This window comes from Nanorana parkeri, unplaced genomic scaffold (assembly GCF_000935625.1).
Source record: "Nanorana parkeri isolate BGI_ZX_2015 unplaced genomic scaffold, ASM93562v1 scaffold1659, whole genome shotgun sequence".
NCBI lineage: Eukaryota > Metazoa > Chordata > Amphibia > Anura > Dicroglossidae > Nanorana > Nanorana parkeri.
The window spans coordinates 39,435-57,707 of NW_017307927.1; the positions used below are offsets into that span (position 1 = coordinate 39,435).

The following is an 18,273-nucleotide window of genomic DNA, read 5'->3' on the forward strand; positions in this document are numbered from 1 at the left end:
TGTAAATAATGTATTTAAATAAATGCTCCTAGCCTTCTAATAGTGTTCAGGGAAAACTCTAAAATAACAGAAGAAGCAAGAAACAATGATAAATGTAATGCAGCCAGTCCGCCGTTTATTATTTATTCAGAAGTGCTTTTTCATAAAGTAACTGAACAATCAGAATTCTTGTCAACATATTTTATTTACAAATAATTTTATTACACGCTACGTACTCATATGTACTTATACATCGTGCTTTGCAGAAATCTTCAGAACCTTTATCACTTCTCTCATTTAATGAATAACAAACCCCACAATGAAATTGTGCATATAGGTCATTTTATATTGCATCCTATGCTAGAACAAAAAAAAACCTTCAAAAAATAAACAACTGCAATGTGTTTTTTAATTCCTGTGTTGTGGAAGTCCCAAGTTTACATAACTGCAGAACAGCTGCCTAGAGTGGGTTTAATTGCCTTATAGGTGTCCAGCGAATCATTACAAAACCTGTCATATGCAAATGTAAAAAAAAAAAACTATGTATGTTCATCATAACACCATATTTCTAAACACAGCAATAATGACTAGGATCTCCAGTCACCTGTAATAACATCCAATTACCCCAATGACATCCGAACATTTCTCTGTTATTAATTTATTATAGCCCAACTCTTGGCTATTTTTTTCATTAAACGGTCCCCCCAAGATAGATAAAAACAATGTAACGTAGGCTGCAATACACTCCTCTTTTTCGGAGTTGTTCTCTGCAGCAATTTCCTTTCGCCACATAACGTCCTCAGTCCTCCATGTTAAATCACATTGGGTGTCATTTAACCCAGAAGACATCATAGAGCAGCCCCCTGAGGGGGCTTTCCACAACACCCTGCGCTTACAGTATTATGATGCAGGGAGCAGCACCAATGTCATAATATCAGCTCTGCTCTCTCCATCATTGAAGACCACCTACCAACAAGAGTGGATCCAAAGAGGAGAAAGCCCCCAAACATGATGTGACTAGCCTAAGGACCTCTAGAAAAGGAATTGAAAAAAAGCAAAACATTCTAACGGGGGGCTATAGAAGGACGGGGAAGGGGGCTCTGGGAGGAAACTAGAGTCCAGCTTTGAATAAGGAAATTCAAACTGCAAATTCCATTAAGTAATCTAGTTACTTATTACAGGAGTTGAAAGAAACTCATATACGTACCTTCATTTTACTTGGTTAAAGCTTCTTATAATTCCTTGTACAGTAGCACTCAGATGGAGGGAGGGGCAGTACTTGGGACCAGTCAGGTGTTCTATATGTGCTGACAAGGAAAATATTGACAGAAGGAGAGAAGAGAGAGATGACCTCATTAGTCTGTTGCTACTCCTTCCCTGTCCAGTCACAGGCTAGGTGCAGGGAGATAACCTACCTGTGTTGCTCAACTGCAGAAGAGGAAAGCCTGGTCACCCGTCTGGCTGTGTAAAGTGATTGTTTAAAGACTAGGACTGGATGAACAAATATGAAAATCTTATGGCAAGCAAGATAGCTTCAGGTGAGGACTAAGAACCTTTGACATGGGGCCAGAAACAACTTTTTTATGGTAGCAGCAAATTTCTGTTGACTAAAGAATTTGCACCCTGCAAAACGTTCCATGGTGTTGCATTGTTGCATGGTGTGGCCATGGTGAAAGGTGGATGTTCCTAAAGGACATGGTATATCGTGACATACCTTTTAACATTTTCCAGCATCAGCTTGCTTTGTGGCTTTCTGGATACAGTCACATGACACCTGAGAACCGCAGTTGGAGCTGGATGAACTCCCTCTGCCAGACATTGTAAAAGAAGGTTTGAAGGAGCAGTAGCTATATAATGATCAGTATGGGTAACCAACTGCGAATCTCGCTCTCATGTCTGAATAGTTAAATATCTCCACTCAGGGACTCCAGCCCAACATATCTTATTAGCCATCCCCCAACCCAATTCACCCCTAGACATCTCCAATATATGACTATTTTGCTTGGAGTTTGGCTCTAAAGTTTATTTCCGCTTTTCAAGTCCAGTTGCCTTGACTTATTTTTACAGATATACCATGACCTGGATGAACGAGAACCTTTACAGACATTTTTGCGACACATTTTGGGAAGAAAACCCTTACACTTGTACGAGAATATGAAAAGACAGCAAGAAAATTGGCAGACTATAGAAACCATCTGCGTTTTCACCTCAGATGCCGACAACAGGGGTTGGTGCCTTGCAGCATATGTTTGGACTCCACAGTTAAGGGCTACAAAGCCAAGCTGATACTACATAAGGCCCAGAAAAAATTGCTAAATGAACGTGTACCGCAGAAGCATTTCACAGTTGATGTATATTATATATATTATGTATATTTTCTGCTGACACCAGCACAGGACAGATATTTTTACAGCATTCATATTCAGGCAACACTGACATTAAGTTTCATGGAGAATATATTATTTACAATCACTGCGTTAGTTGAAAGAAATGTACAGTATGTGCAATGCCTGTTTTACAGACAGCGAATACAGAACTTGCTAGATGTAGATATTTTCACATTATTGTCATCCCAATGGCTCTGCATCCCTCACATCGGTTTTCAAATGATGTAGGAATGACTCACAGTGCAAGCTGCTGCTGCATTTTTGGTCTCATCGGAGGACAGGAGCAGAGCGATCATCGGTTACTGTAGGGCGAAGCTTAACAGTTGCAAATGGATTTGTTCCCCTAAAAGAAAGGCAACATAAAATTAGCATGTTACTATAGCTGTCAACTTTAGAATGTTTTTATTTCCATAAAGACTTTTGCCGATCTACACTGAGTGGCCAGATTATTATGACCACCTGACGTTTGTAGGCAAATTAGCTATAATTTCGCGGTGAAGTTGCTAGAGGGCCAGACCATTATAAATAGGGAAGCAGGTTGTTTACCACGACAGTAGAAGTGTTTTTTTTCTGAAGATACGGGTAAACATCGTGATTTAACAGCCTTTGAACGTGGGATGATTGTTGGCGCTTGGAGCCATGGAGCGAGTATCAGCAAAACAGCAGAATTCGTTAAATGTTCAAGAGCAGCTGTTGTTAAAGTGTTTAAAGACTGGACTGTCAGCCGAAAAATCTGGGTCTGAACGTGCGAATTATGGCCGTCAGCGACTGGTCAATGTTAGGGCAGAACTGAGAGTGGCAAGACTGGCACAAGACAACAGAAGGGCAACAGTGCATCAAATTACTGCAGATCTTAATCTGGGATCCTCTCAAATGATCTCTGAACGCACTGTTCGCCGTACACTGCATCGTATGGGATATGGAAGCCGAAGGCCTGTTCGAACACCTTTGCTGTCTGCAGTTAACAAGATAAAACGTCTCCAATTCGCACAGGAACACAAGGATTGGACAGTCAAACATTGGAAAAAAGTCATGTGGTCCGATGAATCACGTTTCCAGTTGCATCATGCAGATGGCAGAGTGAGAATTTGGCGGGAACAGCATGAAAGCATGCACCCCACATGCATGAGTACAACCCTTCAAGCTGGTGGGGGCAGTGTTATGGTTTGGGGCATGTTTTCCTGGCATGATTTGGGCCCTTTAATTCGTGTGGAACAACGTCTGAATAGCACAACATACCAAAGTATCGTTGCTGATCATGTTCATCCTATCATGTTGATGGCGTATCCCAATGGAGGAGGCTTCTTCCAACAAGACAATGCGCCATGACACGGTGCTCGTATTGTGCAGGAGTGGTTTCAAGAACATGAGGGAGAATTTACCTTGCTTAGGTGGCCCCCACAATCACCAGATCTCAATCCAATTGAGCATTTGTGGGACAAAGTTGAAAGAGCCATCAGGCAGCTGGTTCCACAACCATCAAATCTCACAGAACTGGACAGTGCTATTCATCAGGCATGGCGTCAGATTCCTTGCATCACCTTTCAACATCTTGTGGAGTCAATGCCAAGAAGAATCGCCGCAGTATTGAAGGCAAAAGGTGGCCCAACTAAGTACTGATGGGGTGGTCATAACAATCTGGCCACTCAGTGTATAAACACAGCAAAATGTGAAATCTTGAGTTTCCAACACTGCCCTCACCTCAGGCATTATGAAGTCAAGGAAGTATTGCATTTCCTGCTCCATTCTCAATTAACAACAAGTAAATAAGCAAATCCCTAACACAAATAAGACTCCTTTCAGATGGCCACAGCAACTGGGCATGGTTGGAAAATAAAGTCCCAGAGGGATATACAAATTCCACTGAGAAATCCAAGCTGCCTACATATACACCAAATACTAATATATCACCTATGGGTAGACTGGTCCTTTATACCTTATGGAAAGTTTTTAGTGCGCCCAAAGTTTTTCCATACTACATTTGACATCAGCATTACAAAATCTTCTGTTCAGGTACATGTGCAGCCTACAACAGAGGTTGAGTGCTCAATTTGTGCTACTGCCACTATGCTTGTTTAGAGATAAGATGCCTATTGGTCTTACTGGTTGTACAAGCCAAGCCACTTAAACGAGGCTATCAGTCTAGAGCCTTTCTCTTTGTGAGCATATTTCCCTTTTAAAGGGAATATATAGTCTTTAATTGTTCACATATACGTGAAAAATACATATATCCACTTTATCTTAGGAGGTAAGTTTCCATAATCTTAATCAACTTTGATTCTATGTATAAAAAACAAAACTTATGGTAAAAGTTCAGCAGATTTCCACTATTCTAAAGCAAGGAAAAGCTAGCCAGGAAAAGGTTTTTCAATAACATGTTAATATGAGTAATTGATAATGACTCTTACCTAGGGAAGAGCTCTCGCAAACCTTGTGGAGCCTTCTGTGAACACAAAATGGAAGAGTAGATAAACAGGTGGAAGAAAGGAAGAACAAATGAAAATGCAAAAAAACACATGCAGCAACAAATGTACGATTGTACCACAAACCTATTTGTACTGTAAGCACATTCCTCTGACCATATGGCACTTAGTTGGATGGCAGGAAAATCTTATCTAGCTATGTCAAACAAATTTTGGGAGTTTAGATTCAGTTTTGTTTGCTAATATCGTGCAATGTAAAAGGTTAGGGCAGCATGCATAAAATCTGGCCAATATGATAAATTGAGAGTTTTCACTCAAACAATTATGTACAAATATTCACTTCAACTCCCAATCCAATGAAAAACAGTTGTACACGATTAGGCATTGAACGAGGATCCTCAACTCCTTTAATAAATAAGTCTCAATATGACAATCCCTAAAGTAAAACTGTCAAAATGTGGGTTAACTGGTTGTGATTCTAACCCACTGGCCCACTGGCTTTAATACTTCCAGAGTCACTGACCAGAAAAAAAACATGTAGATCAGTAAAAAACAGATGTTTTTATCTACATACTTCTTCCAAAAACAACAGGGTCAGCATGAAAGCCAGGGAACAAACATTTTCAGGAGGAGAGGTCAAGCAAGGCTTTTTCTCCATTTTTACCTCATAAATATATTATATTCATTGGACATATAATATGAATTCTCCCTGCTTATGCAAATGTTGTATAGCTTCTTTTGTACATGGCCTGTCATATAAAAAAAAACACACAGCACAGCTTACACTCACACTCTGCAGCGAGTTTTTCCACACACTGTGGTCTGTTTACTGGTGGGCAATCTGTTAGTCCTCATTCTGAGTGGAGTCCCAGAAACTGTTTCAGAGGTCTAATACTACTAAGCTAACCCACAAGGTCTAACACAAGTGAATATTTTGTGGAATCAGATCAATGAACTGTTGATTTTTGGAGTCATAACATTGTGTCAGTGTTTTCAGGGTTAGAACAATGTTAAATAACTCTTGTCTCACCTAAATAGTTTGGACACTCAGTCTTATGTACAGATGTCCCTTACATATCCCTAACTTCCCCTGCATCCACAGTGTGGGGATCCCCCATGCAGGGACTGACAGTGGGAACACTGATCATTACTGTTTAACAGTCAGAACTGTCATTCTGCATCCACCAGAAGGTTGGCTCTGGGGTCATGGACGTGAGGATGGAGTTAAAGGGACCCTGCTGGGGAAAGAGAGGAGGGAGAGTGAGTATGTCCTTTGTCATATAGGACGTTTAAAGGGAGAAAAAGATTAAGTAAAAACTACATGTAAAGCTGAAAGCCAGTGTAGAGTAGAGCTGCAACAATTATTCGATTTCGTCGATTAAAATCGATGATGGAAAGCGTTGTCACGTTTTCCATCGTCGATTCGTCGGCTAAAAGTAAAATTTCCCGCTCGCCGCTGCACGCCGCTCACACCCGCCGCTCACGCCACACCCACGTCGGTTAAGCCGCTCGCGCCATGCCCACCGCACACGCCGGTAAACCTGCTCACGCGACGCCGCTTATGCCACGCCCACTGCACACGCTGAGGACATGCGTCTGGCCCTCTCCTCCCGTTGAGCTTCCCGACTCGCCGCTGCCCGGGGACGACCAAAAGCTAAAGAGGACTACAAATCCCAGCAATAGTACATTATAGTATAATGTACTATTGCTACATTCCTCTATAGCTGCTGGTATTCTGCATTGCGCCGCTGTATAATGTACTATATTGCACACCACACTTTTTTTTTACTTCCACCGCGCCTAGCTTGCTCCCGTGATGGACTACAGTCTCAATACAAACTAGTAGTCCATCACTGAAGCCTTTTTTTTTTTAAATCCAATTAACCGATTAATCAAACTTAATAATCAGCTAACTAATCGATTATGAAAATAATCGTTAGCTGCAGCCCTAGTTTAGAGATAACTGTATTTACAATGGTTTCGCAAGATTTGAGTAAAAAATAAATAATGTCTTCATCATATAAACTTTAAATCTGTTGATATTACAAACACTAGCAGGGCTATTCACAAAAAGGGTGAAGAGTTTGGAGAAGGCAGGAGAAGTTAACAATCTAGGCCAAAGTAATGGATTTGGAAAAAGTATCCAATTCAGCTCACTTTCCGGTTCAGCTATGTTGTCCTAGATTGTTCCCTTCTCCTGCCTTCTCCAAACTCTTCACCTTTTTGTGAATAACCCTGTTGGACTGATAATAATTTTGGGTTACAAGCTTCCTGCAACATTGATTTCTCATTTTCAAATGTTAAATTTAGTTTTTGCCTTTAACCACTTGAAGACCAGGTGTTACACCCCTTTCCTGGCCAGGCCATTTTTCAGTATTCAGGGCTGCGGTACTTTGACTGACGTTTATTCCGTCATGCAGCGCTGTACTGAAATTAATTTTATACCATTTTTTGGGGACTATTGGAAAAAAAAGACTTCTGCAGACGAAGTCAGGAGTGAAGGCATTTTCTTGGCACCATTACCTTTATGCTGTTGTTGTTGGGTGGTGGAGGGGCTGCATTTGCCACATTTCCTCTTTGGCTGTTTCTGTTGGCAGGTTGCCGGACATTGTCATCCAGGAGATCACTAGCACTATGTGCACTGCGCAATGGTGGAGACCTATATTAATGGAAGAACATGTTAAACACTTTTAAATTGCCTTGAATATATTAATGACTGTAAACCTTAAGGAAAGAAAGCTGGAGTCCAAGATCACAGAAGCTTTAACATTTTTGGGAAATGCCACTACTTCTTTAAATAAGAACTCCATGAAAATAAAAAATGTACCCTTGCAGTGTGGCTACCTGCACACTGCAAGGGTTAAGTGCTCGTCTTGTCTCATCAGTCAGCAATCACCTCTCTCCCCCCACAATCCCGCTATGGAATGTCCCTTGGCATCCTCACATGTAATACAAATCAATGTTCCTGCATTAGACATGATGACATCAGTGGTCCTCAGACCGGCAGAGCCCAAGGGAGAAGAGGCTGTGGGAAGCGATCTAGCAGCCCAGTAGGACTGAGGATTGTGTGAGTATTTCTGCTTTTTTAATCCCCCTATACAAAAGCACCACCCTACCAGGGGCGTAACTAGAAATCACAGGGCCTCACAGCAAAATTTTGTATGGGGCCCCGCGATTGCTAGTTATGCCACTTGCAGAGCCCCAGCGGAGAGTGACCCTGCAGAGCCCGCCATAGACTCTCTATAGTGGGCTCTGCAGGGTCTGAGATCTCTTACCTGTCAGCGCCTCTGTGGTCGCCGGCCCAGACTCCTGTTCTGTCCCCGGGCCCCGCCTCCTCTGCTATTGACAGGCTATGAGGGGAAATGCGACGTGGCCGCTGCTGAGCTGTGTCTGTGACAGCCAGCACCCCCACATGCCATAGCGACCCAGGCGGCCCCGGCCGGGCCCCCCTGTGCCCGGGCCCCATAGCGGCTGCCTGGGTCGCTATGGCGATTGTTACGCCACTGCACCCTACCCTTGCAGAGTGGGGGTAGCCTCACTGCAAGTGTAAGTTTTTTTTATTTTCCTGGAGTTCTTCTTTATGCATTTAAAGAATGAAGACCTGTTTCAGATAAAGAACCTGAATACCTCATACAGTAAAGCATTCTACTCCTACTGTAAGTAACCCTTTTCTATACTATAAAAATCTCCTTTCTCCATATTTAATTGGTGTTCTTGACTGAACACAGGAAATGCACCACTCCTCCACTCCTACCCCTCGGTTAAGGGATGAGCCGGGTGCTTGCCGCTGGGAGCACATCCTCGCAACAATGTAATACCACACAAGCAAGAAAAAAATCTCGCCGCAGGACACCAGTAATAAACGATAAACTGTTCCAGCGGAATTCGGAGTAAGGCCAGCTTCCGTTCTTGTTTGTGTGATGGTCTTGGCCCTTTGTAACTTGTAAAGTCAGTTTGTAAATATTTTTATATATAATACCATTGTCTGGTGTGTGTTTCTTTGACTGCTGCATCCTCTATACCATATGCAGTCTATAGAGGGATGTAGGAAGCTTGCATTGCATCATACTCAGCTATGACATGCTGAAGTGGAGTCTGAACACATAGGAATAAAGATGTACATTTCTGACCCTCCTATTTACATTATAGATTTAGTTTTAGATCTTTAGAAATGATGATAATTATAATGTTGCTATATTATATTTTGGGGAAAAAACATGTCATCCATTGAGTGCAAAAGAGAATGTTAATGCTAAATGTGCTATATACAGTACTATAAAGTGCTGTATTGTGCTACATTTTTACAGTGAATTGCGGTGGGCTGCATAGTCTGTATCCCCCGAGTACACTTTGCTGTCTTGTAATACAAAACTCTGAATTAGACATGTGCGATTTGTTTCGGAAAAATTCAGTATTCTGGCAAATTTTCGGAAATTCTTATGAATTTGTGAATGACAGAAATAGCAAATGCAAACAAATGTGAATTTCCGATAACTAAAATTTCGATGCATTCTAATTTATTTCCCGAATTAAGTTTTATTGTGTTAAGCATTAACTTAAAAAAAAAAAAAAAATTCTTTAGCGGTAGTTACAAACGAAAATGAGTTGCAGCAAAGTGACATTAGACAAAAGGAAAAAAACACAAATTACATTTTTTTTTACAGTCTGCAGAAAAAAAGACAAAAAGCGTGAGGTTCCCCACAATTAATACCAGGTCTACTCTTTAGGTCTGGTAGAGGGGGGGGGGGGACCTCACGCTTTTTGTTTTTTTTCTGCAGACTGTAAAAAAAAAGAAAGTCACGAAAGTTCGCTTAGAATGAAAATTCATAAATACTACCGCTAACGCAAATTTAGATTTTATTTTTATAATTCTTTATTTTTGTGAAACAGGTAAATCCATACAAAAACACTGTCAATACAAAGCAATACATATCCAATAAAATGGCTATAACACAATTCAGATAGTGGATATTGACTTGGAGGCATGGATCCCATTATTTTCCAGAATTTGCAAACAACATGAGTAGGAAGGAAAGACAGTGAGTAAACAATATTATTATTACTTATTTTAAGAAACCCATGAAGCAGCAAGGATAAATGTAAGAAATAGTATACAATAGCTAGTGAAGTAAGCAGAGTTTGAGGGAATGGAAAGGGGGAGGGAAGTAAGAATGACATCACTCCCAGCAGGAAAACTGATCTGAGATTAATCAAGCAATCCGAGGGCTGGCATGTCCCTCTGAAGTGAGACATGCCTGGTAGTCCGGAGAGAAGAAGAACTCTGTCCAAGGGGTCCAGGTTTTGCACAATTTATTGTGTGCCCCTGCGGAGGACGCCGTCAGGTCGTTTTTAAAGGACTTTTTAAAGTTAATGCTTAACACACTAAAATTTAATTCGAGTAAGAAATTCGAATGCATCTGAAATTTTCGTTATCGGAAATTCGCATTCGTTTCAAGACCCTGGCTTGACTTGTCAAGACCCTGGCTTGACAAGGAAGACTATATCTTCTAAACGTGTTGCCACGTTACCACGATAACAGGAACTTCCGTCCCGCGTCTGGGACGCCTCGGCCACCATCTTCGTGCAGACAGGCATTTGCGGAGCCTGCCTCACCACCAGCGCGTGAAAACTTCCGCCCACACTCCGGACGCATCCCGCTGACATCACCACTCCACAGAAGGAACCCAATCAGCGCCCCCCCATCCACCAACGCACCGGACAATCTCGGCACCAGCGGACAAGACCGCCACCTCTCCAGTCTCGCGACGCTGCCCACCAGCATACCGACAGGGAAGCAAGCAGCAAGACTCTCCAATCAAAAAAGAAGAATCCACAAGATGACCTCCATTCAACTCTCCCCTGCAGAGATCCCGGCGTCGATGAAAGCACATCCATGAAAACCTCATGTTGAGTTTCTACACTTCTTACACATGGTACCATCCCCCATGTTACAACTGTTACCTTTCTCTCCCTTACACCTTTGTCAGGATTTGGTCACTCACATCCTGCATTCTCCTAGCCCTCCGGGCCTCAACACCCCTTAAACTCTCTTTTCCACTGGTGGTAGCGCTTTAGACCTTTGTTTTATTTTTGCTCTGTTTTTCATCAATTGGACACCCCGGTCCACACTCAAACTAAAGCAGCATACCCTCCTTCAATTTTTTCCTTCCCCTCACCCCCCAACAAAAACTTCCAAAACAAAAACCAAACCCCCCCTCTCCTGTTTCTTTGTGAACTCTCCTCTCCATCACCCCCGGGAGAGCGCTGTCACACATAGGACTTAAGTCGCGAAACTTTCTAAATGGAATGGAAATAACCTGGTCCTCACTGCATGGAAACAAATCCGTGTAGTAGATCCCATTAAACAGCATGCAGCCATTGACTCTAACATGCATCACCGATGACCGTTTTTAAGGGTGGTCCCCCTTCGTCGCATCTACTACAGGGATTTTTTCCTGGCAGTGAGGACTGAGCAGGTTTCTACCTGGATGCTATTTTATATCATAAAGCGAGATTGTATGGAACGTTTGTGAGCACCAGTTTTTACCAGCAGCAAAGCCGTGGACACTTTGTATTAGGAAGCAACAAAGCTGTGAATTCTGTGCATTACACGCACAGCAATATAAGAGAACATTTACCTTCGAAAAGACATAAAAAGTTTACCCAAAGCAAGATTGTATCTTTTTTCCGCTGGAACGTTAACTGTTTGTTATAATTGCATCATTTTTAAGAACACATCTGCCAGGCCTGTCTGCTGGCAACAGTCACAGGCAGTGCCTAAATCATATGATCTCAGATTACCAGAGGTCTAGTGCAGATGTGGACAACCTTTGAACCAAGGACCTCATGGTCTTTTGGGTGTCCAGGCTGAAGCCACTGGCGGGAGCTTGCACAGTATGTGTTGGAGCCGGCTGGCTTGCCCTGTAGCCAGTGAACTGTCAGACAGGGCATTTAGTGCAGAAGGTTTTTTTGTAACAGAGAGATGAATCCACCTTTGCCTTGACACAGTGGACTGGTTTACTTTTCTAAAAATGAATCAGTCCTGGATGAGCAATGAGTACAAAATCCCTGCAGATAGCGGCTAAATGCTTTCTAGGAATCTGGAAAAAAAAAAAGATCATATCTTACACTATTACTATCTTCTGCCACCAATACCAGCTCCTTCCACCACTGCTGGCCTGTCACCATTACTTGCTCTTGCCACTGCTGCTGGCCTGGCACCATTAGAATCTCCTGCCACCATTACCAGCTCTTTTCACTGCTGCAGCCCTAACATCCATTACCATCTCCTGCCATTGCTGTTGGCCTGCCATGATTACCATATCTTGTCACATCTGCTGGCCTGCCACTATTACCATCTGCCTCTACTGTACTATTTTGGTGATCCAGCACTATAAAGGTACCACACATAATGTTTCTGCAGCTGGATCTCAGCTGCAAAATTGCTTGCATACTGTTTTTTTTTTTTGGTGAAATACACTGTCATTTCTTTTTTATTTAAAAGCTGTCTGGTGTCCCTTCTGTTCAAACTGCAAGCTGTGTGTCCCTTTCAAGATGCGGCCTACTTCAAGTGCTTCAATACTGTCTATGGAGTCTGTACAATATTACAGGATTTTTATGTGGAATAAATATACTTTATTGTTGATTCTTATATGAAAATATGCATGTTGTGTGATTTTGTAGAAGGGACCAGCCAATCAGGTGCATCTACCTGCTTATTGTTCAGGTATTCTGACAGCAGTTGGTGTATTGTCAGAATACAATATTCGGCAGGGAAGATACTATGAATTTGATGGGGTAATCAAGATTATTTTTTATCCTCACCCCACAATGAGCTGTGTTTGAAGTGTGTTGGTGTAGTCTGTTTTGACAGTTTATATTACAGATTTAACACAATACGGAGTGGTACTGCACAAATGTTGTTGAGCCAAATCTACCTAAACTAAACTACCCTGCTTTGGTGTTTAGGTCTGTTAGACTCCTAATATCAGCTGTGGGCCCCACTGAAGCTGATGAAGCACAGAGCGTGCTTCATCAACTTCTTCTTCAGACACAGCAGCCAGAGAAATAACAGCCTAAAACCAGAAGTGACAAAATCCTTGTTGCTTCTGGGTTCAGTAACCCGAGGGGAGATCAGCCCCTGAATAAGTGCTGATCTCCCTGCTGTGCAGCCGCAGACATCCCCCATGCCGGTCCTGGGCCTGCATGAGGAACAGAGGCGCCCAGAATAGACAGCAGCAGAGGTGGAGGGGAAGCAGCACCCTTATCCATTACCATACAAGTGATCAGGTGACTCTATAGCCACCTAATCACTTCTATGTGAAATCCACATGCCACCTGCAAAGAGTCGTGATCTTGGTTTTACTCACTTTAGGACCAGGGCATATATATATACACTATGTTGCCAAGCGTATTGGGACGCCTGCCTGTACACACACATGAAATTTAATGGCATCCCAGTCTTAGTCCGTAGGGTTCAATATTGAGCTGGCCCACCCTTTGCCACTATAACAGCTTCAACTCTTCTGGGAAGGCTGTCCAGAAGTGTGTCTATGGGAATGTTTGACCATTCTTTCAGAAGCGCATTTGTGAGGTCAGGTACTGATGTTGGATAAGAAGGCCGGGCTCGCAGTCTCCACTCTAATCCATCCCAAAGGTGTTCTGTCTGGTTGAGGTCAGGACTCTGTGCAGGCCAGTGAAGTTCCTCCACCCCAAACTCGCTCATCTGTATGTCTTTATGGACCTTGCTTTGTGCATTGGTGTGCAGTCATGTTGGAACAGGAAGGAGCAATCCCCAAACTGTTCCCACAAAGTTGGGAGCATGAAATTGTCCAAAGTGTCTTGGTATGCTGATGCCTTAAGAGTTCCCTTCAATGGAACAAAGGGTCCAAGCCCAACCCCTGAAAAACAACCCCACACCATAATCCCCCCTTCAACAAACTTTACAATTGGTACAATGCAGTCAGACAAATACCGTTCTCCTGGCAACCGCCAAACCCAGACATGGCCATCGGATTGCCAGACAGAGAAGCGTGATTCGTCACTCCAGAGAACATGTCTCCAATTTTCTAGAGTCCAGTGGCAGCGTGCTTTACACCACTGCATCTGACGCTTTGGTGATGTAAGGCTTGGATGCATCTGCTTGGCCATGGAAACCCATTCCATGAAGCTCTCTTCACACGGTTGTTGTGCCAATCTGAAGGCCACACGAAATTTGGAGGTCTGTAGCTATTGATTCTGCAGACAGTTGGTGACTTCTGCGCACTGTGCGCCTCAGCATGCGCTGGCCCCGTCATTTTACGCGGCCTACCACTTCCTGGCTGAGTTGCTGTTGACCGTGGAATATTTAGTAACACACCTGAATCCAATGGGGTGTCCCAATACTTTTGGCAATATAGTGTATATATGTGTGTATATGTATATATATATATATATATACATATGTGTGTGTGTGTGTGTGTTTGTATAAACATTTTGTTGCATTATTCGATGTCCCCATGGCAGTGCTAAGCTCACCATGCCCTTTCTCTGGCAATCCCTTGCCTACTAGGCTTGAAAATGGCCAGAATTGGTTTTCAAGATTTGCCCTTCATTGTTGTGGGTTCAACAAATGGCCCACAATCCAAACCATCCAGGCTGATTCACTCATCCCTAATTATGGTTTATGCAACAGCATTTATAAGAACTTTACAATTACTATTCTGGCCTTGGACGTCGTGGTCTTTATATTCTGTGTACAATCAATTGTTTTAGCTGTTCTGAAAGCACAGATACTATAAACTGTATATACTATATAAATGTAGTTAATATTCATTTATTTTGTGTAAATTAATGAATATTAACTACATTTATATAGTATATACAGTTTATAATATCTGTGCCTATTTACAAATTGCTGTAGCACAAGAAGACTAGATCTTTCTCCCTCCTCTATAAATAAATAATTGTGGTCTTGCCTTGAATCTTGGCTTGCATCTAGTGATTTTACGTAAGCCTCGGGAAACCAGCCAGTCCTGTGTAGACAACAAAGGAAGAACAATTAAGGATTCTTTCTATCTATCAGCTGTTCTTCCCAACACTTCATATCATTATAGAGTTACAGAGAACGTCACCCAGGACATCAAAGATCCTCTGTGTTCTTACGCTATGTAATGGTGGCTTTCAGCTTTCCAGATGTTTAATTATAACTTTAATCAATGGTGAGACATGCATTCAAAGTTTCTGTGAATTCTACTGAATTTGGCAGTTAAACAGTCTGTAATCGGTGCAATTTTGAACAATTTTTATAAAATACAGTCATGTGAAAAAGTAAATATGCCCCATGAAAATTGTTGACTTTTTCAACATATTTCAACAAGCAAACATTGGGAGGGTTATTCACTTACCTGCCGGAGGGTCAAGCCGTAGTTTCGACTGATCCTTCGGCTCTCTTCGGCCATCAGAGTCTTTCAGTTCAGTCGGACAGAAGGGCTGTTGTATGGGCTATTCATAATAGCACGTACAGCAGGCGAAGGCAGCCGAGTGGCTCGGCTAAGCCGTAGTGACAGGCGAAGCTGGGAGTAAGTTAGGCAGAAGTGGCTGACTCCGCCCATGTGTTTTGATTTGTCCAGAACCTACGGGCATACTATCAGGTGCCGGACAAATGTAAACGGTTGGGAGGAGCTAGCGGTGATGTCACACCTTCAGTGTTACATGCAAGCGCTAATTATGAGGATAAGTGTATTTCACTCTTCCCATAATTCTCCTTAACATTTTTTAAGTGTTGGTTGGTTTCTTTGCACAAACTGCTATTTTCAAACTCCCCGCAATATATTTTAATGGTATTTAAATCAGAGCTTTGACTGGGCCAGTCCAAAACCCTCCATTTTATTATTTTGAGCTATTACTTGGCAGATCTACTAGTGGTGTTCAGATCATTATTGTGCATAGCATAGCAATCACAAACCGTAACATTTCTACCACTGTGCTTTACAGATGGTATAAGGTTCTTCTCCTGCAAAAACAAACAAAGACAGCACCTACTCCACGTGTGATATCTTTTATTTTAAGGCGCTGTCTTTTTTGTTTGTTTTTGCATGTCATGTTTTGCATTAAGATACTTCCCAGTGGCCCTGTGGACGGCAGCCTCAACTCTAATGGTTGGGTGACGATTTATGAAGAATTTCTGAGCTGTGGTCGGCTTATCGCCGTGGTGTGGAGCTTTAAGGTTATTCTCCTGTCTACTGTTACTGTGGCCAGACAACTCTACTTTGAGTCATCTGCCCATAGCACATTGTTCCAGAAGGCCTGGCTTTTGCCTGTATGATCAATGGTAAACTGCAGTCTTGCACAAATGTTCCAGGTGGATAGCAAGGGCTAGCTTTTTCCCGGCATACCTCCCATGCAGGTTTTATTTTGTTCAATCTCTTTCTCAATGTAGATGCACGTTCTTTAACACCAACTTTTGCAAGACTTACCTGCAGATCCCACGATAAAATTTGAGAATCCTTTCAGCATCTAATGGTCAGCTCTAGGAGTGCCAGTCCTGGATGAATAGGCAGTCATTTGAAATCTACACCACTTGTAGAATATTTTTCTTACAATGGAATGATTGAATTCAAATAATTTGGTAATGTTTTTAAAATCTCTTGCCAAACTCATATGCATTCACATCCTTATTTCTCAGGGCCTTAGAGGGCTCTTTTAATCTTGGCATAATAATGCAATGCACATCAGCATAAAAGAGAACACCGGAGCCTAGATATCAATCTGAGATATAATTATTGACACCTCAACTAAAATAAACATTTTTTTCATGTGACAAATCTGAATTTGCCTCAAATCAGATCATGGGAATGAATACACCATGTCAATTGTATGTGTCATTTGTTTCAGTATATCATCTTTATTTGCAGGCAAATGAAGATCTAATGTTTGCCTGTTCAAATATGTTAAAAAAGTTAACAGTTTCCATGTGGTGTAATTACTTTCTCACACGACTGTACATTTAATCTAACCCCTTTACTCACACTGAAAGATATGCAAACTAAGAAGTGAATGTCTGGCACACAGCAGTTACATTTACTGTAAGCACCGATTTTTTTCAGACTTCTTTTCTAGTCATCTGGAATCATATACAGTCAGCTAGTATGTAGCAGCTAATTAGATGATGTTATCTTTTGCTTTTGCTAGAATTATCAAGAGCCGAGTCCTTTCCTTAGCAAAAGAAGGAGCATCTTCATACACAAATGATAATCTTATCCCCAAATGATAATTTACAGTCATTCATTTTAAATATATAGTAAGTGTTCTAAAACCAAAGAGCTTAAAATTGTTTAGACATTCATAAGGGAACTTGCACTATGAATATTTTAAAATGTGTTGACGAAAATTAAAGACAAATTTTGGCCAAGCAGCTAAATTTACAGTTGGAATACATAAGCTGTTTTACCTAGCAAATTATTTGCAATTATTGCAGCAATTCTAAGATTCCTGCCATGCTGGGTTGGTAAACCTATTTTTCTTCATCACAGTTAAGCAACACAGCCTGCTCATTGGACAGCTAAGGAATAGCAGCAAACCCTGTGTACTCATTTCCTGAAAGCAAGCTCTTAGTGTTAGACTGAATGGCTCACACTACTTGTCTGATGAGCAGAGGAGTATGGATAGCTAATAATCAGACAGATTTCAGGTACTATTTTTAAAACACAACAATATTTGAATCAACATTTAACCAGATTACATTATTTAGAATATGAACTATGACAATGTAATTAAAGCAAAGTCACAGACTTCATCCAATCATTTTTTGTAAGTAATTAAAAAAAATCAAAAACAAGATGATTTATGGCAAGCACAAAGATAGATTTCCTAAATAAAGACTCACGTGGCTAGAGAGTCCACTCTCCCATATAGCCACCCATTCCGGGCTTCTGGCACCATAACGGTGATCATGTCTCCTTTAGAAAACTGCAACATGGTGCGGTTTCCTTTTGTGTTGTGATCCACAATAGCTTGAACCTTTCTATTTCCTGTACTAGCTGATGCTGCCACCACAGCTGCTACAGCCACCTCACCGAAGGAGTTAGAACGACTACGAAAATTAGACAAGGATCCTGAAATAAAGGTAAGCAAAAATACAATGACAGATAAACAAAGAGAATATCAACAATCATGATGTAATGCTGGTAGCACAATGCCTGTCATCACAGTATACTTACACTGCGGGGAACATGTAGTCTGTCATTGCTGACCTCCTTCTGAAAATGTTTGTTGCTTCACTGTCTCTGGCTTCAATGCTTTGAGTCACTGACCCAGAACAAGAATGCATGTGAGGTCAAAGCAAAGTCTGAACTCCTGATCTGTACACTTCACCTTCCCTTCACTTTCCTGCCGCTCCATTCACCACTGGGAGAAGGCATTTGTAAGCTCTGGTAAGATCCCAGTCAATGCTTACAAAGGGTGGATATAAACGATGGTTTTCGATCTGGGTCCGAATGGTAGGT

At 41.8% G+C, this 18,273-nt stretch overlaps 1 protein-coding gene across 1 annotated transcript in view; it reads right to left on the minus strand.

Moving 5' to 3' along the window:
- Nucleotides 1-2,403: 2,403 nt before the first annotated feature.
- Nucleotides 2,404-18,273, minus strand: part of BAIAP2L2 (BAI1 associated protein 2 like 2) — a 75,304-nt gene continuing 59,434 nt past the window's right edge. The window contains exons 10-14 of the mRNA XM_018571046.1: nucleotides 17,655-17,883; nucleotides 14,746-14,802; nucleotides 7,313-7,448; nucleotides 4,775-4,809; nucleotides 2,404-2,709 (exon numbers count right to left, since the gene is read on the minus strand). Coding sequence (XP_018426548.1) covers nucleotides 2,634-2,709; nucleotides 4,775-4,809; nucleotides 7,313-7,448; nucleotides 14,746-14,802; nucleotides 17,655-17,883 — 533 coding nt within the window. The 3' untranslated portion in view covers nucleotides 2,404-2,633. The remainder of the gene's footprint in view (nucleotides 2,710-4,774; nucleotides 4,810-7,312; nucleotides 7,449-14,745; nucleotides 14,803-17,654; nucleotides 17,884-18,273) is intronic.